This window comes from Theropithecus gelada, chromosome X (genome assembly GCF_003255815.1).
Source record: "Theropithecus gelada isolate Dixy chromosome X, Tgel_1.0, whole genome shotgun sequence".
Lineage (NCBI taxonomy): Eukaryota > Metazoa > Chordata > Mammalia > Primates > Cercopithecidae > Theropithecus > Theropithecus gelada.
The window spans coordinates 4,125,591-4,148,550 of NC_037689.1; the positions used below are offsets into that span (position 1 = coordinate 4,125,591).

At 39.2% G+C, this 22,960-nt stretch overlaps 2 protein-coding genes across 3 annotated transcripts in view; both read right to left on the bottom strand.

Annotated features, from left to right (window-relative positions):
* The window catches only part of LOC112615765 (putative G antigen family E member 3), a 76,647-nt gene extending 63,853 nt beyond the window's left edge, over positions 1-12,794 (bottom strand). Inside the window, exon 1 of the mRNA XM_025372632.1 lies at positions 12,673-12,794. Coding sequence (XP_025228417.1) covers positions 12,673-12,790 — 118 coding nt within the window. The 5' untranslated portion in view covers positions 12,791-12,794. The remainder of the gene's footprint in view (positions 1-12,672) is intronic.
* LOC112615766 (P antigen family member 5) lies at positions 9,025-12,760 on the bottom strand. Of its 2 annotated transcripts, none has more exons than XM_025372635.1 (5): positions 12,483-12,760; positions 11,676-11,767; positions 11,256-11,364; positions 10,393-10,518; positions 9,025-9,147 (listed from the first exon to the last, which is right to left on the bottom strand). In XM_025372635.1, the coding sequence occupies exons 1-5, from the start codon at positions 12,532-12,534 to the stop codon at positions 9,131-9,133; spliced, it is 396 nt and encodes a 131-aa protein (XP_025228420.1). In that variant the 5' UTR covers positions 12,535-12,760; the 3' UTR covers positions 9,025-9,130. The 2 variants fall into 2 exon arrangements, with proteins under 2 accessions (XP_025228420.1, XP_025228421.1); XM_025372636.1 differs by having other exon boundaries at positions 12,673-12,717.
* Positions 12,795-22,960: the final 10,166 nt, after the last annotated feature.

The following is a 22,960-nucleotide window of genomic DNA, read 5'->3' on the forward strand; positions in this document are numbered from 1 at the left end:
TCTCACAGATAGATTGTTAGACCATTTTCGTGTTGCCATAAATACCTGAGGCTGAGTTATTTATGATGAAAATAGGTTTAATCGGCCCACAGTTCTGTAGGCTGCACAGGAAGCATGGTGCTAGCATCTGCTTCTGGGGAGGCCTCAGGAAGCTTATAATCATGTTGGAAGGCAAAGAAGGAACAGGCATATCACATGGCAAGAGGGAGCAAGAGAACAAAGTGGGGAGATCCTGGACTGTTAAATAACCACATCTTGTATGAACTGAGTGAGAACTTGCTTATCACCAAGGGGGATAAGTGTTAAACAATCCATGAGGCATCTGCCTCAATGATCTAATCACCTCCCACCAGGGCTCACCTCCAACACTGGGAATCACATTTCAACATGAGATTTAGACCATATCATTCCGCCTCTAGCCCCTCAAATTTCATGTCCTTCTCACATTTCAAAATATAATCATGCCTTCACAATAGTCTCCCAAAGTCTTCACTCATTCCAGCATTAACTCAAAAGTCCCAAGTACCAAGTTTCATCTGGAGATGAGTTCCTTCCACCTATGAGCCTGTGATATAAAAAAAAAAAACAAAAAACAAAAAACATTTATTTACTCCCAAGATAAAATGGTGGTACCAGGTATTGGATATACATTCCCATACCAAAATGGGTAAATGGGACAAAAAAGGGGGCTACAGGCCTAAGTAAGTCTGAAACCCCTAAGTAAGTCTGAAACCCAGCAGAGCAGTCATTAAATCTCAAAGCTCCAAAATAACCTCCTTTGACTCCATGTCCAGCATCTAGGACACACTGCTGCAAGTGGTGGGCTCCCAAAGCCTTAGATATCTCCACCCCTGTGGCTTGCAGGTTTCAGCCCCTGTGGCTATGTTAATGGGTTGGAGCTGAGTGCCTGCAGCTTTTCCAGGCTCAGCATGCAAGCTGCTGGTCGCTCTACCATTCTGGGGTCTGGAGGGTGGCAGTCTCCTTTACAGAACTCCACTAGGCAGTGCTCTGGTGGGGACTCTGTGAGGGGAGGACTCTAACCCCACATTTCTCCTCTGCACTACCCTAGTAGATTTCTGTGAGGGCTCTGTTTCTGTGGCAGGCTTCTGTCCAGGCAGCCAGACTTTCTTGTACATCCTCTGAAATTTAGAGGGAAGCTGCCAAGCTTACTTCAGTCTTGCATCCTGTGTACCCACAGACTTAACACCACATGGAAACCACCAAGGGTTATGGCACTTTGTGCTCTCCAAAACAGTGGCCTGAGCAGTATCTGAGGCCCTTTTCACTGAGGCTGGAGCTGGAGCAGCCAAGATGTAGGAAGCAGTGTCCTGAAGCTGCACAGGGCAGCAGGACCTGGGGCCTGGCCAACAAATCATTCTTTTCCTTCTAAGTCTCTGGGCCTGTGATGGCAGGCGCTATCTCCAAGATCTCTGAAATGCCTTCAAGGCATTTTACCATTGTCTCGGACATTAGCACTTGGCTCCCTTTTACTATGTTAACCTCTCTAGCAAGTGGCTGCTCCACAGTCTGTTTATGTTCTCTCCTGAAAAATGGTCTTTCCTCTTCTACTACATGGCCAGGCTGTAAATTTTCCAAAGTTTTATGTTCTATTTCCCTTTTAAATATAAGTTCCAACTTTAAGTCATTTATTTGCTTTTGTATCTGATCATATGTTGTGAGCAGCAGTCAGGCCACATATTGGACACTTGGCTGCTTAGAAATTTCTTCCACCAGATACCCTAAGTCATCACTTTTAAGTTCAAACTTCCACAAATCCCTCCAGCATAGACACAATGCAGCCAAGTTTTTTGCTAGGGTGTAACAAGGGTGACCTTTGATCCACTTCCCAATAACGTCCTCATTTTCATCTAAGGCGTTATCAGCCTGGCCTTCACTGTGCATATTTCCATCAGCATTTTGGTTACAACCACTTAACAAATATTTAAGAAGTTCTGAATGTTCCCTTGTCCTCCTGTCTTCTTCTGAGACCTACAAACACTTCCAACCTCTACCCATTACCCAGTTCCAAAGCCACTTCTACATTTTCAGTTATCTTTATGGCAATGCCCCACTCCTCCCCAATTTTCTGTGTTAGGCCATTTTTACATTGCTATAAAGACATGCCTGAGGCTGGGTAATTTATAAAGGAAGGAGGTTTAATTGGCCCATGGTTCTGCAGGCTATACAGAAAGCTTGGTGCCCACATCTGCTTCCAGGGGAGGTGTCAGGAAGCTTACAATCATGGCAGAAGGCAAAGAGGGAGCAGGCATAACACATGGTGAGAGGCATCAGTAGAGTGAGCGGGAAGAGGTCCCAGACTTTTAAACAATCATATCTCATGTGAACTGAACAAGAACTCACTTATCACCAAGGGGATGGTGCTAAACAATTCAGGAGGGATCTGCCTCCATGATCCAATCACCTCCCATCATAGCCCATCTCCAATACTGGGAATCACATTTCAACATGAGATTTGGAGGAGACAAATATTCAAACCACGTTATGGATCTTCTTGGAGTGGTTTTATCTCCAAGAAAGGAAAACAAATAAAGTGTCCTTCAATTTGTCCTTTAATCAAATAGTGTTAAATCCATACAGAGAAATACTACTCATCAATAAAGGGGAACAAAGTACTGATAGACAGCATGAATGAATCTCATGCTGGATAGTGAAAAGTAAAAGAAATGTAAAAGAAGCCAGGTGTGAAAAATTAAATACTCTATAATTTTATTTATATGATTCTACAAAAGGCCAAACCATAGTGTTGGAAAACAGATCAGTGGCTGCCAGTGGATAGAGACAGAGGAAGAGGTTGACTTAAAAAGGGCAGAAGACAAAATTTTGGAATCATAGAACTATTCTATAGCTTGATTGTGGTAGTACTTATATACTGCATGCATTTGTCAAAACTCAAACTGTAGAACAAAAGAGTGAATTTTTCTGTAATTGAATTCTGCCTCAATACTAAAAATAATGTCATATAGTAAACTGAGGCACTACAAAGTAATTCAGATGTGACCCAGCTGATTGAACTATTGCACATCAAAGCATCTCATGCCAGCAAATCCATGGTATGCTTGGAACCACACAATCTTTATTCTGGAATAACTAAGAGTGTTGGATGGTATGTTCGGGAAGACAACATAACCTCAATTGAGTTACCCTGGAGGAACAGCCTTCAGTATTCAAAGCTGAGGAGTTATTGGTAAAGGTTTGGCTTAAGAACTGTTGAATTAAGTGAAAAAAGCAGCAGTGGAAAATTAAGCAATGGCTGTTACCAGTACCACCAAAGCAGACATTTTGTGAAGGAGGAGTCCGCCTTACACACAACTGCAGCAAATTCTTATCCTGTGAATCTTGGAATTTTAGGTGCCTATGACTCTGATCGACCTGAGCTGTCTGGTACCAAGCAACGTGGAGGGGCTGCTGCCTCATCATTGGATTCTTAGCCTCGCGTTGCCCAACAGACACATCTGGTAATCTCTGGTCCTCCTGAGGTTTTGTTTCCCTATGTCATAGACTAATTTGTATAATTACTTTCCTCACCCAGAGAAGATTATCTTAGCAGCTGAAATAAATATCTCTTAGACCTCAAGGATCCCTGGCTGATGGAGGTTGGCATCCATCTTCAGTATGGCTTCTGACCCAGCCACACAGTTCCTCACAAAAGTCTATGATCCAAAGCTTGAGCAACAGAAAAACATTTTCAATCACCTTTAATGGGTAGACTTGAGAATAAACAGACCAGACTTTATGGGTTTATCTTTCTCTGTGGAGAAAACAATAATCTCTCCATCTTCACTCATTGCCCAAGTTTTCTGTCTTCCCTTTGAGTGCTTCCATACCCAAATTTCTGAATCAAAGACAGTCATCAGATGACTTGGAGAGAACAGCAGAAATCAGTTTTCCCTGAGTTTCAGCGTGCCCCAAATTGAACTTAGTTCATTCAAAGCACTCCAACCAAAGTCAGTACAACTTAAGAATCCCTACTCCCCATGGGCTATCTTTTATCCTTTTCAAAAAAAATTTAGGTTGTTGTCAAAGTTGGTGGCGGCGGGGGTGGGGGGTAGCAGTGCTTGCAAGTCTATGGGCAACATACAACTCCTACAACTCCAGTGCTGTGTACATCCTTCCACAGTAGAGGAAAAAAATGAGTATCCAATATGTTTTAGGAAGTTGCCTTCACTTTAGTATCAACAGGAGAGCTCAATTGGTTAAGCTGTATACTTATATTTCAGTTATCAATTAAGAAAAAGTAGTTTTAAAGTCTCTTAGAAATTAGGTAGCAAATAAAAAAGCATTCAATGAAAGACAGGAGTGAAACAATTTTAAAAGTTTTAATAAAGGTGATATAGATTTAGATTAAGAAAATCTCTGGATACTGAGAAAAGAGAAAGGCAAAAGAAATTATCAGAGAAATAATGCAAAGAAGGCCGGGTGCGGTGGCTCATGCCTGTAATCCCAGCACTTTGGGAGGCCGAGGCGGGTGGATCATGAGGTCAGGAGTTCGAGACAGCCTGGCCAAGATGGTGAAACCCTGTCTCTACTAAAAATACAAAAATTAGCCGGGCATGGTGGTGGGCGCCTATAATCCCAGCTACTCGGGAGACTGAGGCAGAGAACTGCTTGAACCCAGGAGGCAGAAGTTGCAGTGAGTCGAGATCATGCCACTGCACTCCAGCCTGGGCCACAGAGAGACTCCATCTCAAAAATTTTTAAAAAAGCAAAGAAATGCCCCTAAACAAAGAAAGGCATGATTATCCAGCACAAGTGAAGAGTCTCAGACAAAGGTGTTTCACTGTACACTTTCGTAATACCAAGAATAAATATAAATAGTAAACCCTTAAAACACACACACACTCTCTCTCTTTCTCTCTCTCACACACACACACAAGACATCCAACCCAATAAAATATGTCCAACGCATTTGAGCAGAGAATACATATGTATGACAAACGAACACCTGAAAATGTGTTCAACATATTACAATGCAAATTAAAAGCAGGAGTATATACCACTACACAACTATTAGAATGACCAGAATTCAAACAATTGACTATGCCAAGTGTTCATGATGGCATGGAACAACTATAGCCCTCATTTACTGCTAGTGGGAATGCAAAGTGGCACAGTCCACTTTGAAAAATATTTCACCTGCTTGGCAATAAAGTTCTACAACTGCAAACGAATTCAAGAAAAATAATTTATGGGACAAGCAAAGCAAACTATACATAGCATGTGAATGTTAATTAAAACATAAAACACTATTAAGAACAAAAAGATTATTTAGATTGGTGCAAAAGTAACTGCAGTTTTTGCCATTATTTTTCATTACTTTTAATAGCAAAACCTGCAATTACTTTTGCACCAACCTAATATAATAAAAGGTGCACATGAACTGAAAGGACTGAAAACTGGCTGTTCCACTGGCTAAAGATTTGAACTTGAATAAGATACTTACCTTCTCTGATCCTCAGTTACTTCATCTATAAAATAGAGATGATTAAGTGGAGAGATTTATATTTTTTATGAAAAAGGGAATAACAAACAGAGATTAAAAGTTATTTACAGTGAAACTACCTAGAGCATACACATCATCCCCTGGCAGAAGCTCCTCCCAACCACTCGGGTTTACACGGCCTGCTTCTGTGTTCTGAGCATCCCCTGGCTCATCCCTGTCATTACTTGTTTTACATTTGTATTGTCACAATCTTCTGAATGACTGTCTATTCATTAGACTCTGAGCTCTAAGAACTCTTATCCTGCATGAAACATTCCTATGTCCTTAGCATCTTTCTAGACCAATGCCCAGAGCCTGACTCCCAGGTTATCAGACAAGTTTTGGTTTGTCTGCATGTCTGTAATATATGCTACTCACTTAACCAAATATGCCATTAGTAAACCAACAATTTGCTTACTGTGAATAATACATTGCAAATGACAAATCACAGGAACTATCTTTCCAAACTTCTGTTCTCTTACACAGGGTTTTGTGGCCTTCATCCCACACTTTGTCTGAAAGTGGCTAGTACTGTCGCATTTCCTACTTTTATATTCATAACAAATCTTGGACATCCTGGTCAGATTTTCCCTCAGTTAAGGGCTGTATTGGCCAATTCACTGATCTTCCCATATACAAAGGGGCTGAAAAACAGATCAGTCTATCAGTGAATATTTTTTTGAATCAAGACTGCCTATCTGGTTATTTTAGTATTTATAAGTGTAAGGCATAAATGTCACTCAACCTTATGGCAAAAATAATCAAGAATGTAAACCCAGTAATCAATGGATATGGGAAGTCCAATCTAGTGATTTTACTCTCACACTCACTCTTTTCCCTTTGACTCTTGATTCTAGGCTATGGCATTCATTGTTTTGTTGTTGTTTGATGGGCCCCTTGCCTGTGTTCCTCTTGCTCTTCAACTGCTTTTCTATTTATGTGACTTTCTCCAACTAGAGTGTGGTATCCCTCATGGCAAGTACTTTTCAATTCCAGCATCCCAAATACTTCCTTAATATGGCAGGCATTAGTGCATGTCTATCATAATGACCCTAGCAATGGAAAGCATCTCCCTCACTTTGGAGTCATTATTGTGGATGTTATGTTTGAAGGTCCCACACATACAGCCTTTTGTTTTGTGCCAAACCCTGTAGGGGAACGACTCTGCTATGGTGCCCTGGAAACTCTGCATCTTGCCACATAGGCCCTGGTATACAAGCTTAACTGCAGTCTGAGCTGAGTCTTGGCAGAACACCCAGTGGTTCCTCTTGGCACAAGGAAAGCAAAGCAGCACAGTAAGTGGCTGCAATTAGGCAGTTTCTCACCTACCTCCCTATATTGCGGGAGCCTGACACAAGGCCATTACACTTCCATCTCCCTAGTTTCAGTTGGGCACAGGATGTTCCTTCTTGCCCCAAATTAGGGTACAGTTGTGGGCTACAAAACTGCCTACTATCATAGGGTATGGCTATGGGCTCATCACCAGCAGAGAGACCTACCACCTAGGCTCTCTGTCACTGAGCACGTCTGATTCAGTGTCATGCTGTAGCACTAGGGACACAGGGAGCTAACACAATTTGATCTTGCTTTTTCTTTCTCTGTAAGTTAATAAAATGTTTGGATCCATCAAGCTCATTGTCACCTTACAAGTTAAATCGGTGTAAGTGTGACAAGCCAATCTAATAATACCAGTAGTGATACTTCAGTCTGTTTGACACTGCAGTGCTGCTTAGGAACAGCTTGACCACTTGACAGACTCTGGTATTGAGTTGTATGGTGTTGCATAACCAGAATATTGACTTACTTTCCTTGGCATCACACATCTCAAGGAACAGAGTTTTCAGCACACAGCAATATTTGTGGCAGATTTTGTCAGGTATGGGTAACTTGCAAATCAACTTTAGAATTGATGCCATGTCTGATGCCAACTACATCATTCAATGAATATATTCAATTTAAAAAAGAAAAAGGCAACAAGGAAAAAAAGAAAATGATAATTCAAATCAGTTGAACTCAAATTCATCAAAAAAGTTAACTTAATATCCCCTACTTGAAATTCAAAAGCAATATTGTTTGCTAGAAGTGTAATTGTAAAGGTTAAAAAAAATGCAAAAAAGAAAATTTTAATGAAAAAATGTAATCTAACTAATGAACCAAATCTATTTATACTGTAATATCTAGCCATATATGTTTGCTCACTTATTCATAATAGCAGTAATTTAGTATACACATTACAATTTCTATTTTAGAAATATGGAAGCAGATCCAAATTAAGTATGTTTTCCAGCCAGGATGTTTCAGAACCAGGACAGAAACCCATGGCTGTTTCACGCCTTGGCCAAAAAGAGACAGTATAGATATGACTCGAGAATCTTTGCCTCAGCCTATGGACCTCTCACATATTTTGTGGCAAATTGCGATACCTCTAAATTTAGGCTCATTTTTTATTTGGACCATAGATTTTAAATATTTTTGGATCAAAGAAATATACTTAAACCTCTGTCGAGGTAGAAATAATTGACCTATATAATCCCCTGCGATTCCCTAAGCACTGTGCACTCTGAATGAAGTCCTTTGTTGAAGAACTGTTTTATTGGGTTGTTAAGATGAAAATGGGGGCTCAGAGATCTAATATAGAAACTTATCAATGTAATTCACCACATAAACCAATTAATAAAGAAAAAATTCAGCTGGGCGCCCGTGGCTCATGCCTGTAATCCCAGTACTTTGGGAGGCCGAGGCGGATGGATCATGAGGTCAAGAGTTCAAGACCAGCCTGGCCAAGATGGTGAAACCTCATCTCTACTAAAAATACAAAAATCAGCCGGGCGCAGTGGCGGGCACCTATAATCCCAGTTACTTGGGAGGCTGAGGCAGAAGAATTGCTTGAACCCAGGAGGCAGAGGTTGCAGTGAGCTGAGATTGTACCACTGTACTCCAGCCTGGGTGACAGAGTGAGACTCTGTCAAAAAACAAAAACAAACAAACAAAAAAAACCTATGATCATCTGAATAGATGCACTACAAGTGTTTGATAAAATTCGACATATACTGAAGATAACTACTCTTAGTAAACCAGGAACAGAACTTCTTTACTCTGATAAGCCGCACCTATAAGAAAAGTACACTAACCATTATGGTGAAATATGGAAAATGATGTGTTTCTGATCAGAAACAAGACAAGAATGTCTACAACCACCAACTGCATTCAAATTATACTGGGAAATTCTGTCCACTACCATGAATGAGAAAAGTAAATAAAAGGAATAATGTTAAAAATGGCAAAAAAACACCTGTTATTATTAAAAGATTATACAATTGTGTATGTTAAAAATCCAAAAGGATATAGAGGTAAACTTTTGGAATTAATAAGCATAGTTAGAAAGGTTGCAGGATAGAAAATCAATGTATCAACATGTTCTCTCTTTATATCATATCAAACACAGGATTTAAACTTTCATAAAAGACGCAATTCTCAAGAGTATTAAAAATCTAGAAATAAATTTAACAAAAAAGTATAAGAAGTCTTTGCAGAAAACTGTAAAACTTTATTAAGAGAATGTTTAGCAGTCAAATTTCCAGCATAAGAACAATATTCTTGGTTTCAGTCTTCATTTGTCTTGGTTTAAACCTATAGTTGCCCTTCACCTATAATATAAATATAAAATTAGGGGACGTTACTCAGCAGATTTTTATTTAGATGACACTAGAGTTATACAACTACAGTGTTGATTAACTAAAATCAGAACCCTGAAGGTGTCCCTTTAGCTTACATCCAGCTAGCCTCTAAATAAACTTTGAAGGTAGACTTCCAGGCATATTAAGAATATTTTTAATTCATGCCATTTTTTCTAGTAGAATAAGGAAAACAAAGAGACTGTTCGAGTACAGAACGAATTAAATCAAGTGAATCTATTTTATATGTGTAAGTGGAAAGCAAAAATATGCCTATACTTTTAGTAAAAAGTCAACCAAACAAAAACCTAAGAAAAAAATATATTTTAAAGTATCATTTAAATATTTTGATATGAAATAACACCGAATATAGAATATGCTTAGAACTGCCTAAGTGCAGGAAATAGAAAAGTCAGTATTACTTTTGTGCATCTTGTGAAAAAGTGTAAAAACGTTACTTTGGACTAGTTTAGACATTATGTAGTTCTTTAGGTAGTGAATATTTGTCACTATTTTCATGGGTACTCCTGCCTCTCAACGTGCTTAAAAGCATTTCAGTTTATACAGTAAACCGAAAACCACCACACTAGCTTTAAGCCATTACCATCACAATTAACATTACAATATAAACTGATACTTATTATAAACATGTTACTCATTTGTTAAAAACAATTGTCTGTAAAAACATCTGAAAATTATTGGCTGTTGGTTAAATGACTTACATTCAAAAGTTAGAAAACCTTTTCATATCTTTCTTTTAAAAATGACACATGAAATCATATATATTTATCACATACAACATGATGTTTTAAAATATATACACATTGTAAAATGACTCAATCAAGCTAATTAATATATGCATTACTTCACATAGCTGTGAAGACACTCAAAATCTACTCTCTTAGCATGTTTCATACCTTTAATATCGTAATTCAATTAGCTTTGACCCAATTTTTCTCTGTCACTTGAAGTCCTGGCCTCAAGTGATCTTTCTGCCTCGGCCTCCCAAAGTGCGGGGATTGAAAGCATTAGCCACCAAACCTGGCCCTCTATCTCTGATAGTGTGTAAGGCAGCCATCTGGGGTCTGAACTGCCTTCAAAGAATCTTTAGATGTGAATTATGATATTAAAGTAGCAGTAATTTTGTCTCTGTGTCACACAAAATACAGTATTATGAAAATAGAAGCCCTATAGTATGCATCTTATTGAATAACATACCTGCTTCCAGCACTTTAGTGGGACCAGGAGTGGGCAGAGTCCCCTCCCTGATATCAGGACCACCTCCAGGCTCATCCTCTATCTTAAGCAGAGCAAATTCCTGTTGAAAAGCTTCCAAATCAGGCCCTTAAAGATAAAAAGGTCATCAATCTACAAATTAAAATATGAACTATGAATGAGGAAATAATATTTATTCCCTTATCATTGTGAAATAAAAACCTGTAGGCTAATTATTTCAGGAGTCTGTTGCCAGAAAAACAGGAAAGCAGAGATGTTCAAACACTGCCCTTTCCTTTCCCAAGGTTGGCCCTAGACAACTTACTTGTAGCTTTTGTAGTCATTTGTTCTTATTCTTATCACATTCAGTAAGTGACTTGTTTGAGTCAGTCCAGACTATGAGCTTTAGGCAAAAATTTGGCACTGACATCTCCAGCACTTAGCATTACATGACATAAGGAAGCATTAATAAATGTGTGTTAAAAAAGTATCTTAAAAAAATACATGAGATGTCAGCAGATGGCAGACTAGGAAGCTGCAAGCTGCCATTTTTCCACAGAAACATAAAACAAAACAAAACAAAAAACACAAACTGGCTGAACAAACCATACAGGAGCTCTGGAAAACACTCAAAGGTTTACAGCAACCAAGCAAATACCCAATCAATAAAAAGCCTCCATCAAAATGGTAGGAAAGTTTTGTGGCTTTTTATATGTCCTTGTCCCACCCCTCCCCACAGCAGCAGCAGGAAATGTTTAAGATTCCTTCCTATTGTTTTCTGGCCTCCTGTTACGGGTATGTCATAAAATATAATGCATAAATATACCTCTACCACCCATAAGCATTATTCTCCACTCTCCCTTCACCTTGAACAGCAGGTGCTCCTTCATTTTCGATCTCCCCATTAGGTGCAATACCCTGATTTTCATTTGGTGGTTCCTCTTCTTGACGTTTTTTCTCAGTGGGCTGCTGGACCTAAGGGTGTAAATGTGTGTGCGAATAAAAAGTCAACAATATAAACACACAAATGCATATGTGCATCAAATAATAAATCTAAAGACATTTTCCAACATATATATAGAGAGAGAGAAAAAGAGAGTAAAATGTCCATATCCATACAGGCAACACCAGAATATAATATTCCTGAACCAAAGTTGCCTTCATGAGATGCCATCATCATTTTTTTATTAACATGGAACACCTGTGTCAGTGCAGGTACACTCGTTCAAAAATATTTTTTAAAATAAATTGTGTTAATAGAAAATATCAAATGTTAAAGGACTCACAATCACAGGTCCAACTGGCTGGGAAGACTCCCGGTCATTTCCTCTTTCTGAGGATTGAGATCTTGTTCTTACATGCTCACTCATATTTCCCACTGAAAATAAAATATTGTTATTTGGAAAAAGTGTGTAAGAACTTAGCTATATATATGAACATTCCATGGCAAAATGGTGATTTGTACTCTTTTAATTTAAAAAATGTTGTCAAAATAAGTCACAGAGCAGTAAGTATTCATGCTTTCCAATCAAACTAAGGACAGATTTGTTTGTGTCATAGCCAAAGAGGCATAGAAATCACCTTAACGCCATAGCAAAACACAGAGGACTTTTCTGAATGTTGGCTTCACAATTAGACTCTCCATCATGTAGACATTTAGGGAAAAAACGGGAAGAGAATTGAAACTGAAGTGACTGCTGCTTTCGTCCCACTGATATACTAGGGCCACCACCACCTCCTCCCCACCTCGCGAAAAATCAAGTTTTGTTGGAACGCACAGCCTCGCCCATTCCTTCCCATGATGTACATGGCGGAGGTGAGAAGTTGCGACACAGAGTGAAGGTTATGTTCCTCATGGGACACCTTTACCAGGCACTCTACAGACCTCAGGGCCGCAGTCACCACCCCACAGCATTCCCAGTTCCCAGGCCCCTTCCTTACCGACCACACTGTCCCTTCTTGCCTCCCTAATGAGGAGTCTGGAAACTGTCCTCCCTCAGAGAGTTTCAGGCGTTTTCGGGACTCAAGACACCTCTAACAGCACCCCCAGCACTCGCCCCATCTTCACGTGATCTACCCCCTCCACGGCCCACCTTCCTCCCTCGTTCCAGCCCAGCCACGATTACTGGCCCATGGCGCCTGCATCGCGACCTGGGAGAAGCTGGACCACAAGGCCCTTTTCCCTCGAAGCCACAGACCGTGCTATGGGACCTGTCCTAACGCTGGCTCCTCCACACATTCACTCACAACTGAATTCCCAGGAAGACCGCTCTGCGGACCTACCGGTTGAGTCTCTGTCAGTGAGAAAGAATGAAGATGGCGGAAAGAATGAAGCCACAACTTCTCCCTGCAGAGCTCTGCGAGGACAGAAGATGGGCAGAAGGTGGGCAGAAAAGCACATGCGCAACAACATGCGCAGCAACAGGTCTGTGCAGCATGCGCACTCGGTGGGGCATTTGCTATGTGACTAAAGTGTTCTTGCTTCTGTGGAGAACCTAAACCACAAGCTATCCTGACAACGAAAATGAACTTACAAAGCATTTTTCTTTTTCTCCTGCCCAACCTTTCTTTCACTTCCAATGGCGTTGGAGAATATGAGCTCCAGGTTACTCTAAGGGAACAATGTGTTTCAGATAAATTCACCATCATATAAATAAATATTAAATATGTCAATACCCATTTTATATCTGCTTTCATAAATAATTTTCTTGCGCCTTCACGAGTTTGCTGTCATGCTTGCAATGATCTTACCCACTCCAGTACGATAAGACATCCATAGTTTTTGTTGCATGATTGTACATTCAAAATCATTAATCCCGGCCAGGCGTGGTGGCTCACGCTTGTAATACCAGCACTTTGGGAGGCCGAGGTGGGCAGATCACGAGGTCAGGAGATCGAGACCATCCTGGCTAACTTGGTGAAACCCCATCTCTACTAAAAATTCAAAAAATTAGCCAGGCGTGTTGGCACGCGCCTGTAGTCCCAGCTACTCGGGAGGCTGAGGCTGGAGAATTGCTCGAACCCGGGAGGCGGAAGTTGCAGTGGGCCGAGATCATGCCACTGCACTCCAGCCTGGGCAACAGGGTGAGACTCCGTCTCAAAAAAAAAAAAAAAAAAAAAAAAATCATTGGTCCATCTGAACAAAATTAAGTGGTAGGGACTCTACGTTATTTGTTGAATCCGTTTCACCCACTGTTTTGAATTGGCTCTTTTATCATCACCTACATCCCCACTCAATTTTGTATGTAACTCTCTTCTTTTAATTTTCTTCCACTGAGTTGTTTATACCTGTGCCACTACCATACTATTTTAATTGCTGTAGCTTAATTATATTTGAAATGTGAAATAATGCTTGCCCTCCCTCATTGCTTTCTCCTTTTCTGTCTATTCTGACACGTTTGTCGATGAACTTCAGAATAATTTGATCAGGTGCTAAAATATTCCTATTGAGACACTAGTTGTTATTTTTAAATTACATCTTAACTTAGGGACAATATCTTTCTTTCTATTTTAGAATTTCTCTATGGAAGAAAAAGCCACTCCTCATTTCCTCAAGTCTTTTTATGTATCCCTCACAGTGATTGTGTTATTTGCTTCATATTAGTTCTTAACATTCAAATTAAATTTATTATTGGGCATTTTTATTGTTCTATTCCATTGCTGACAGTGGTTTGCTTTCACTGCACTATGTTTTTCATAGAAGTCAAACAATCTCTGTTTGCAAACAGTATGATTCTATACCTAGAAAATCCCAGACTCTCTGCCCAAAAGATCCTTGTCCTTATAAACAACTTCAGGAAAGTTTCAGGATACAAAATTAATGTACAAAAACCAGGAGCATTTCTATACACCAACAACCTTCAAAGTCAGAGCCAAATCAGGAACACAATCCCATTCACAATTGCCACAGAAACAATAAAATACCTAGGAATGCAGCTAACTAGGGAGGAGAAAAGTCTCTACTATGACAACTACAAAACACTGTTTAAAAAAATCAGAGATAACAAAAACAAATGGAAAAACATTCCATGCTCATGAACAGGAAGAAGCATTTTGTTGTCAAAATGGCCAAACTGCAATTTATAGATTCAATGATATTCCTGTTAAACTACCAATGACACTCTTCATGGAATTAGGGAAAAAAAAAAAAAAACGACTTCAAAATTCATATGGAACCAAAAAAGAGCCCGAATAGCCAACGCAATCCTAAGCAAAAAGAATGAAGCCAGAGGCATTATATTACCTGACTTCAAACTATAATACAAGGCCACAGTAACCAAAACAGCATTGTACTGGTACCAAAACAGTCACATAAACCAATCAAATAGAATACACAGTCCGGAAATAATGCTGCACACCTCACACCTATTACCATCTGATCTTCAACACACTCAACAAAAGCAAGCAATATAGAAAGTATTCCCTATTCAATAAATGGTGCCAGGATAACTGGCTAGCTTATGCAAAAGATTGAAACTGGATCACTTATACAAAAATTAACTAAAGATGGATTAAGAACTTAAGTGTAAAACCTAAAACTATAAAAATCCTGGAAGACGACCTAGGTAACATCTTTCTAGACATAGGAATGGGCAAAGATTTCATAACAAAGATGCCAAAAGCCATTCCAACAAAAGCAAAAATTGACAAATGGGATCTAATTAAACTACAGAGCTTCTGCACAGCAAGGAAACTATCCACAGAGTGAACACACAACACACAGAATGGGAGAATATTTTTGCAAACTATGCATCTAAGGTCTAGTTTCAAACATCTATAAGGAACTTAAAGAAATTAAAAAAAAAAAGAAAAAGACACTCCAGGCACGGTGCCTCATCACTGTAATCCCAACAGTTTGGGAGGCTGAGGCAGGCAGATCACTTGAGGCCAGGAGTTCAAGAACAGGCTGGCCAATATGGCAAAACCTCGTCTCTACCAAAAATATAAAAATTAGCTGGGTGTGGTGGTGCACGCCTGTAATCCCAGCTACTAGGGTGGCTGAGGCAGGAGAATCACTTGAACCCGTGAGGCAGAGGTTACAGTGAGTGGAGATCATACCACTGCACTCCAGCCTGGGCAACAGGCTGAGACTCTGTCTAAAAACAAAACAAAACAAAACAAATACCATTAAAAAGTGGGCCAAGGATATGAATAGACACTTTCAAAGGAAGACATACATGTGGCCAACAAGCATATGAAATAAAACTCAGTGTCACTGATCATTAGAGAAATGCAATTCAAACTACAAGAAGATATCATCTCACACGAGTCATAATGGCTATTATTAAAAAGTAAAAAAAAAAAAAAAAAAAAAAAAAGATACTGGTGATGTTGTGGAGAGAAAGAAACACTTATTCACTGTTGGTGGAAATGTAAATTAGTTCAACAATCATGAGAAACAGTGTGTCAATTCCCCAAAGACCCAAAACTAGAATTACCATTTGATCCAGCAATCCCATTACTGGGTATATAGCCAAAGAAATATAAATTGTCCTATCATAAAGACACATGCATGTGTATATGTGTATGTTCACTGCAGCCAAAGACATGGACTCAACCTAAAAACCCATCAATGGTAGACTGGATAAAGAAAATGTAGTGCATATATACCATGGAATAGTATGCAGCCATAAAAACAAATGACATTATATCCATTGCTGGAACATAGATAGAGCTGGAGGTCATTATACTTAGCAAAGTAATGCACGAACAGAAAACTAAATACTGCATGTTCTCACTTATAAGTGGGAGCTAAAAATGAGAAAAAGTGGACACACACAGGAGAACAACAGACACCGGGGTCTACCAAAGAGTGGAGGTTGGGAGGAGGGAGAGGATCAGGAAAAATAGCTCATGAATACCAGGCTTAATACCTGGGTGACAAAGTAATCTGTACAACAAACCCCCATGACACAAGTTCACTTGTATAACAAACCTGCGCCACATGTATGCCTGAACTAAATATAAAAGATTTTTAAAGAGTAAACAAAAAATAGATTTCAAAACAAAAACTTTGAGAGGAGACACAAATGTCACTATATAATAATAAAGGGGTCAATTCATCAAAAACATACAACAATTTTAAATATATATGCACCCAACACTAGAGCACTCAGATATATAAAACAGATACCATTAGAGCTAAAGAGAGAGATAGGCCCCAATACAATAATGGATGGAGATTTCAGCACCCCACATTCAGTATTGGACAGATCTTCCAGACAGAAACTCAACAACAACAACAACCAAAACAGACTATCTGCACTATAGAGCAAATGGACCTAACAGATATTCACAGAACATTTCATCCAATGACTAGAGAATGCACATTCTTTTCCTCAGTCCATGGATCATTCTCAAGGACAGACCATATATTAGGTCATAAAAAATTTTTTAAAAATTGAAATATCAAGCATCTTTCCAGACCACAATGAAATAAAACTAGAAATTAATAAAAAGAGGAATTTTGGGAACGATACAAATACATGAAAACTCAACAATCTGCTCCTGAATGATTAATAGGTCATAGAAGAAGCTAAGAAGGAAATTTAAAAATTTCTTGAAACAAATGATAATGTAAACACTACATACCAAAACCTATGGGATACAGCAAAAGCAGTACTAAGAAAGACATTTATAGCTATAAGTGCCTACATCAAAAAAGGTAAAAACTTCAAATAAACAATCTAATGACACATCTTAAAGAGCTTCAAACAAAGAGCAAACCAAACCAAAAATTTGTAGAAGAAAAGAAATAATTTGGGAGGCCGAGGCGGGTGGATCACAAGGTCAGGAGATTGAGACCATCCTGGCTAAGACGGTGAAACCTCGTCTCTACTAAAAATACAAAAAATTAGCCAGGTGTTGTGGCGGGCGCTTGTAGTCCCAGCTACTCGGGAGGCTGAGGCAGGAGAATGGCTTGAACCCGGGAGGCGGAGCTTGCAGTGAGCCAAGATTGCGCCACTGTACTCCAGCCTGGGCAACAGAGCAAGACTCTGTCTCAAAAAAAAAACAAAAAAAAAAAAACAAAAAATAAAGCAGAAATAAATAAAATTGAAATGAAAAAAATCCTACAAAAGAGCAATAAAACAAAAAGTTGTTTTTAATATGTTAAGCAAAATTGACAAACCATTAGCCAGACTAAGAAAAAAAGAGAGAAAACCCAAATGAATAAAATAATAAGAATAATAAAATCGGAAATGAAAAATGATTTAGGAGGCTGAGGCAGACAGTGTGTAGCATTATACTACAGAGCTATAGTAACCAAAACAGCATGGTGCTGGCATAAACACACAAACATAGATCAATAGAACAAAATAGAGAACCCGGAAAAAAATCCACACACCCACAGTGAACTCACAGTTTACAAAAGTGCCAGGAACATACACTGGGGAAAAGACATTCTCTTAAAAAAATTTTGCTGGGAAAACTGGATAGCCATACATAGAAGAATGAAACTAGACCACAAGCTCTGGCTATATAAAAATAAAATCAAAATGAATTAAAGACTTAAATGTAGGACTGAAAACTACGAAACCGCTACAGGAAACACTGGAGAAAATCTCCAGGACATTGGTCTGGGCAAAGACTTCTTGAGCAATACTCCACAGGCACAGGCAACCAAAGCAAATATGGACAAATGGTATAACATTAAGTTAAAAGACTTCTGCGCAGCAAAGGATACAATCGACGAAGTGAACAGACAACCCACAGAATGGGAGATAATGTTTGCAAACTACCCCTCTGACAAAGGATTTATAACCAGAATATACAGGAGCTCAAACAACTCTATAGGAATAAATCTAATGATCCAACAAAAAATGGGCAAAACATTTGAGTAGACATTTCTCAAAAGAAGACATACAAATGGCAAACAGGCATATGAAAAGGTGGTCAATATCATCGATCATCAGAGAAATGTAAATCAAAACTACAGTGAGATATCATCTCACCCCAGTTAAAATGGCTAATATCCAAAAGAAAGGCAATAACAAATGCTGGTGAGGATGTAGAGAAAGGGTAACCCTTGTACACTGTTGTTGGGAATGTAAATTAGTACAACTACTATGGATAACATTTTGAAAGTTTTTCAAAAAACTAAAAATAGAGTTAACATATGATCCAGCAATCCCACTGCTGGGTATATACTCAAGAGAAAGGAAATCAGTATATTGAAGAGATACCTGCATTCCTATGTTTGTTGCAGCACTATTTATAATAGCTAACATTTAGAAGCAACCTAAGTGTCCTTCGACAGATGAATGGATAAAGAAATTGTGGTACATATACATAATGGGGTACTATCAGCTATAAAAAAAAAAAAAAAAAATGAGATCCAGTCATTTGCTACAACATGGATGGAACTAGAGGTCATTATGTTAAGTAAAATAAGCCAGGCACAGAAAGCCAAACATTGTATGTTCTCACTTATTTGTAGGATCTAAAAATTAAAACAATTGAACTTATTGACATAGAGACTAGAAGGATGGATACTAGAGCCTGAGAAGTGTAGTGGGGGGTTGGGGGTAGGTGGGAATAGTTAGTAGGTACAAAAAAATCTAGAAATAATAAAATACTATTTGATATCACAATAGGGTGCCTATAGTCAAGAATAATTGTGTATTCTAAAATAAATAATGTTTTTGGATTTTTTGTAACATAAAGGATAAGTGCTTGAGGGAGTGGATACCCCATTCTCCATGATGTGCTTATTTCACATTGCATGCCTGTATCAAAACATCTCATGTATCTTATATACACCTACTATGTATTTACAAAAATTAAAAATAAAAATAAATTTTAAAACATTCAGTGTATGTTGCATCAAGTTGATCTTCATGGTTATTCAGGTTCTAGAGTCTAAATTATGAAATATTAAAACAGTGTTTTAAATTAATGTGTCCTAAAACATAAGAAAAGTTCCAATGAAGGTAAGAACTTATGAGCAATGAATGTAACATGGAAAAAATGATATAATCACAGTGAATGACTAAACCAAAGCTAAAACTAGGCATAGAGCAGAAGTAATGTCATAGCCTTACTGGTTGAACACTGTTGTAGAAACCAGAGGCTCCTCATTCACAGTGGTAAACATAGGCTTTTTAGTTGAGATACTTCGGATGCCAGTCCTTGTGTGCACACACTCCTTTATGTGATTGTATGAATACCATTTTCACACTTGCTGCATAGGAATTAGAGCACATGTAAAATATGTTGGCATTCAGATGTGTATCTTTATTTTTCATGATGCATAGTGGATTATATTGAACACCTAGCTCTTAATAGAGTCCTCTGACAGGCACCCAACACAGATCATAACATTCTTCTGATGGGACAATTCTGCAGAGTCAGTATCCTTACGATGTAATTTCCAACACTGTGCTTTTAGTGACTCATACTACTTTTGTCCCAAAATAAATTATAAAGCTAATTTAACATGGGCTGGAAAGCACCCTTATGACTTCATCAGAGAAAATGAGACTTAAAATTTACATCCAAATGTGTTTGCAAGAAGTCATTACTCCACCCCTCCATCAGTTCAAGAGATATGGTTTGAGATCCTCCATAGGTCATGAACTGAACTACAGTTCACATCTCATTAAAGGAAAACAAAATTACAGTCAGATAGGGAGAATAAGTTTAGAAGACCTTGAAAAATGCTGAGAGTGGATGTTAAGGTTCTCACCACAAAACGATAACTACATAAGGTAATACAACATTAATTAACTATATTTAACCATTCTATAACATATATGTACTTCAAAATATTATGTTGTGCACAATAAATACATACAATTTTATCTATCAATTTAAGAATAAATAAATGCATTTGGAAAATAAAGTCTTCAGCATCAGGGCAAGGGACTCCTGAAGGGACCTTCTTCCTAATTTTGAAACTTCTCTGAGCCCAGTTACTTCCTTTGCATGTTCTTTGACATATTTATCTCCAGCTCATACATAAAATTTCTCAGAGACAACCATGGGTTTTATGAATCTTTTTAGATGGTGTAACAATGGGGTTCTCCCCACTAGCCAAGAGCAAATTACTACAAAATAACCAAATGACGAAATTGCTACATGTCCACTTGAATGGCACTTTTCAAACCGTAAGCATCCCAGAGCAGGAACTGCAACATCTAAGCCTTGTTTACAATGTAAAATTTTGAGGTCAATTTTTTTTATATGTAGGTTGAGCATTTCACTTATTTCTAAGCAAATTTCTAGCCCAATTTATCTGAAGAAAGGAAATGTCTGTGATTCTTTCTGTTTCTAAATTGCTAGAAATATGGCTGAACTTCTTTCAGGTGAAGTAGATTTATGGTAGAATTTGCTCTAAATAATTAGTTGTAGATACAGCTTTAAACATAATGTAAATGTCACAATGAGCCTTGGTGGATATCAACATACAAAAAAAAAAAAAAAAATCAATCCAGACACAGTCCTTATACATTTCATTAAAATGAATTCAAAATGGATCTTAGCGGGGTGGAGCAAGATGGCCAAATAGGAACAGCTCCAGTCTCCAACTCCCAGTGCGAGTGACACAGAAGACAGGTGATTTCTGCATTTTCAACTGAGGTACTGGGTTCATCTCACTAGGGAGTGCAGGACAGTCGGTGCTGGTCAGCTGCTGCAGCCCGACCAGCGAGAGCTGAAGCAGGGTGAGGCATTGCCTCACCTGGGAAGCACAAGGGGGAAAGGAATCCCTTTTCCTAGCCAGGGGAACTGAGACACACAACACCTGGAAAATCGGGTAACTCCCATCCCAACACTGCACTCTACGAAGGATCTTAGCAAACGGGCACACCAGGAGATTATATCCCACACCTGGCTGGGAGGGTCCCACGCCCAGGGAGACTCCCTCATTGCTAGCACAGCAGACTGTGATCTAACTGCAAGGCAGCAGTGAGGCTGGGGGAGGGGCACCCGCCATTGCTGAGGCTTAAGTAGATAAAGCGGCTGGGAAGCTCGAACTGGGTGGAGCTCACAGCAGCTCAAGGAGTCCTGCCTGTCTCTGTAGACTCCACCTCTGGGGACAGGGCACAGCTGAACAACAACAACAAAAAAAAAGCAGCTGAAACCTCTGCAGACGCAAACGACACTGTCTGACAGCTTTGAAGAGACCAGTGGATCTCCCAACACGGAGGCTGAGATCTGAGAACGGACAGACTGCCTGCTCAAGTGGGTCCCTGACTCCTGAGTAGCCTAACAGGGAGACATCCCCCACTAGGGGCAGACCAACACCCCACACCTCAAACGGTGGAGTACACCCCTGAGAGGAAGCTTCCAAAGCAAGAATCAGACAGGTACACTCGCTGTTCAGAAATATTCTATCTTCTGCAGCCTCTGCTGCTGATACCCAGGCAAACAGGGTCTGGAGTGGACCTCGAGCAATCTCCAACAGACCTACAGCTGAGGGTCCTGACTGTAAGAAGGAAAACTATCAAACAGGAAGGACACCCACACCAAAACCCCATCAGTACGTCACCATCATGAAAGACCAGAGGCAGATAAAACCACAAAGATGGGGAAAAAGCAGGGCAGAAAAGCTGGAAATTCAAAAAATAAGAGTGCATCGCACCCTGCAAAGGAACACAGCTCATCGCGAGAAACGGATCAAAGCTGGACGGAGAATGACTTTGACGAGATGAGAGAAGAAGGCTCCAGTCCATCAAACTTCTCAGAGCTAAAGGAGGAATTACGTACCCAGCGCAAAGAAACTAAAAATCTTGAAAAAAGAGTGGAAGAATTGATAACTAGAATAATTAATGCAGAGAAGGCCATAAACGAATTGACAGAGATGAAAACCATGACACGAGAAATACGTGATGAATGCACAAGCTTCAGTAACTGACTCGATCAACTGGAAGAAAGAGTATCAGTGATTCAGGATCAAATGAATGAAATGAAGCGAGAAGAGAAATCTAAGGAAAAAAGAAGAAAAAGAAATGAACAAAGCCTGCAAGAATTATGGGATTATGTAAAAAGACCAAATCTACGTCTGATTGGGGTGCCTGAAAGTGAGGGGGAAAATGGAACCAAGTTGGAAAACACTCTTCAGGATATCATCCAGGAGAACTTCCCCAACCTAGTAGGGCAGGCCAACATTCAAATTCAGGAAATACAGAGAATGCCACAAAGATACTCCTCGAGAAGAGCAGCTCCAAGACACATAATTGCCAGATTCACCAAAGTTGAAATGAAGGAAAAAATCTTAAGGGCAGCCAGAGAGAAAGCTCAGGTTACCCACAAAGGGAAGCCTATCAGACTAACAGCAGATCTCTCAGCAGACACTCTACAAGCCAGAAGAGAGTGGGGGCCAATATTCAACATTCTTAAAGAAAAGAATTTTAAACCCAGAATTTCATATCCAGCCAAACTAAGTTTCATAAGTGAAGGAGAAATAAAATCCTTTACAGATAAGCAAATGCTTAGAAATTTGGTCACCACCAGGCCTGCCTTACAACAGACCCTGAAGGAAGCACTAAACATGGAAAGGAACAAACGGTACCAGCCATTGCAAAAACATGCCAAACTGTAAAGACCATCGAGGCTAGGAAGAAACTGCATC

Excerpts from the sequence above, each read along its gene's own strand:
- LOC112615766 (XM_025372635.1), bottom strand. The coding sequence starts at position 12,534 with ATGCAGGCGCCATGGGCCAGTAATCGTGGCTGGGCTGGAACGAGGGAG. Across the intron at positions 11,768-12,482 it reads GGCTGGAACGAGGGAGGAAG|TGGGAAATATGAGTGAGCAT; the intron begins GTGGGCCGTGGA and ends TTTTATTTTCAG. Across the intron at positions 11,365-11,675 it reads AGCCAGTTGGACCTGTGATT|GTCCAGCAGCCCACTGAGAA; the intron begins GTGAGTCCTTTA and ends TTACACCCTTAG.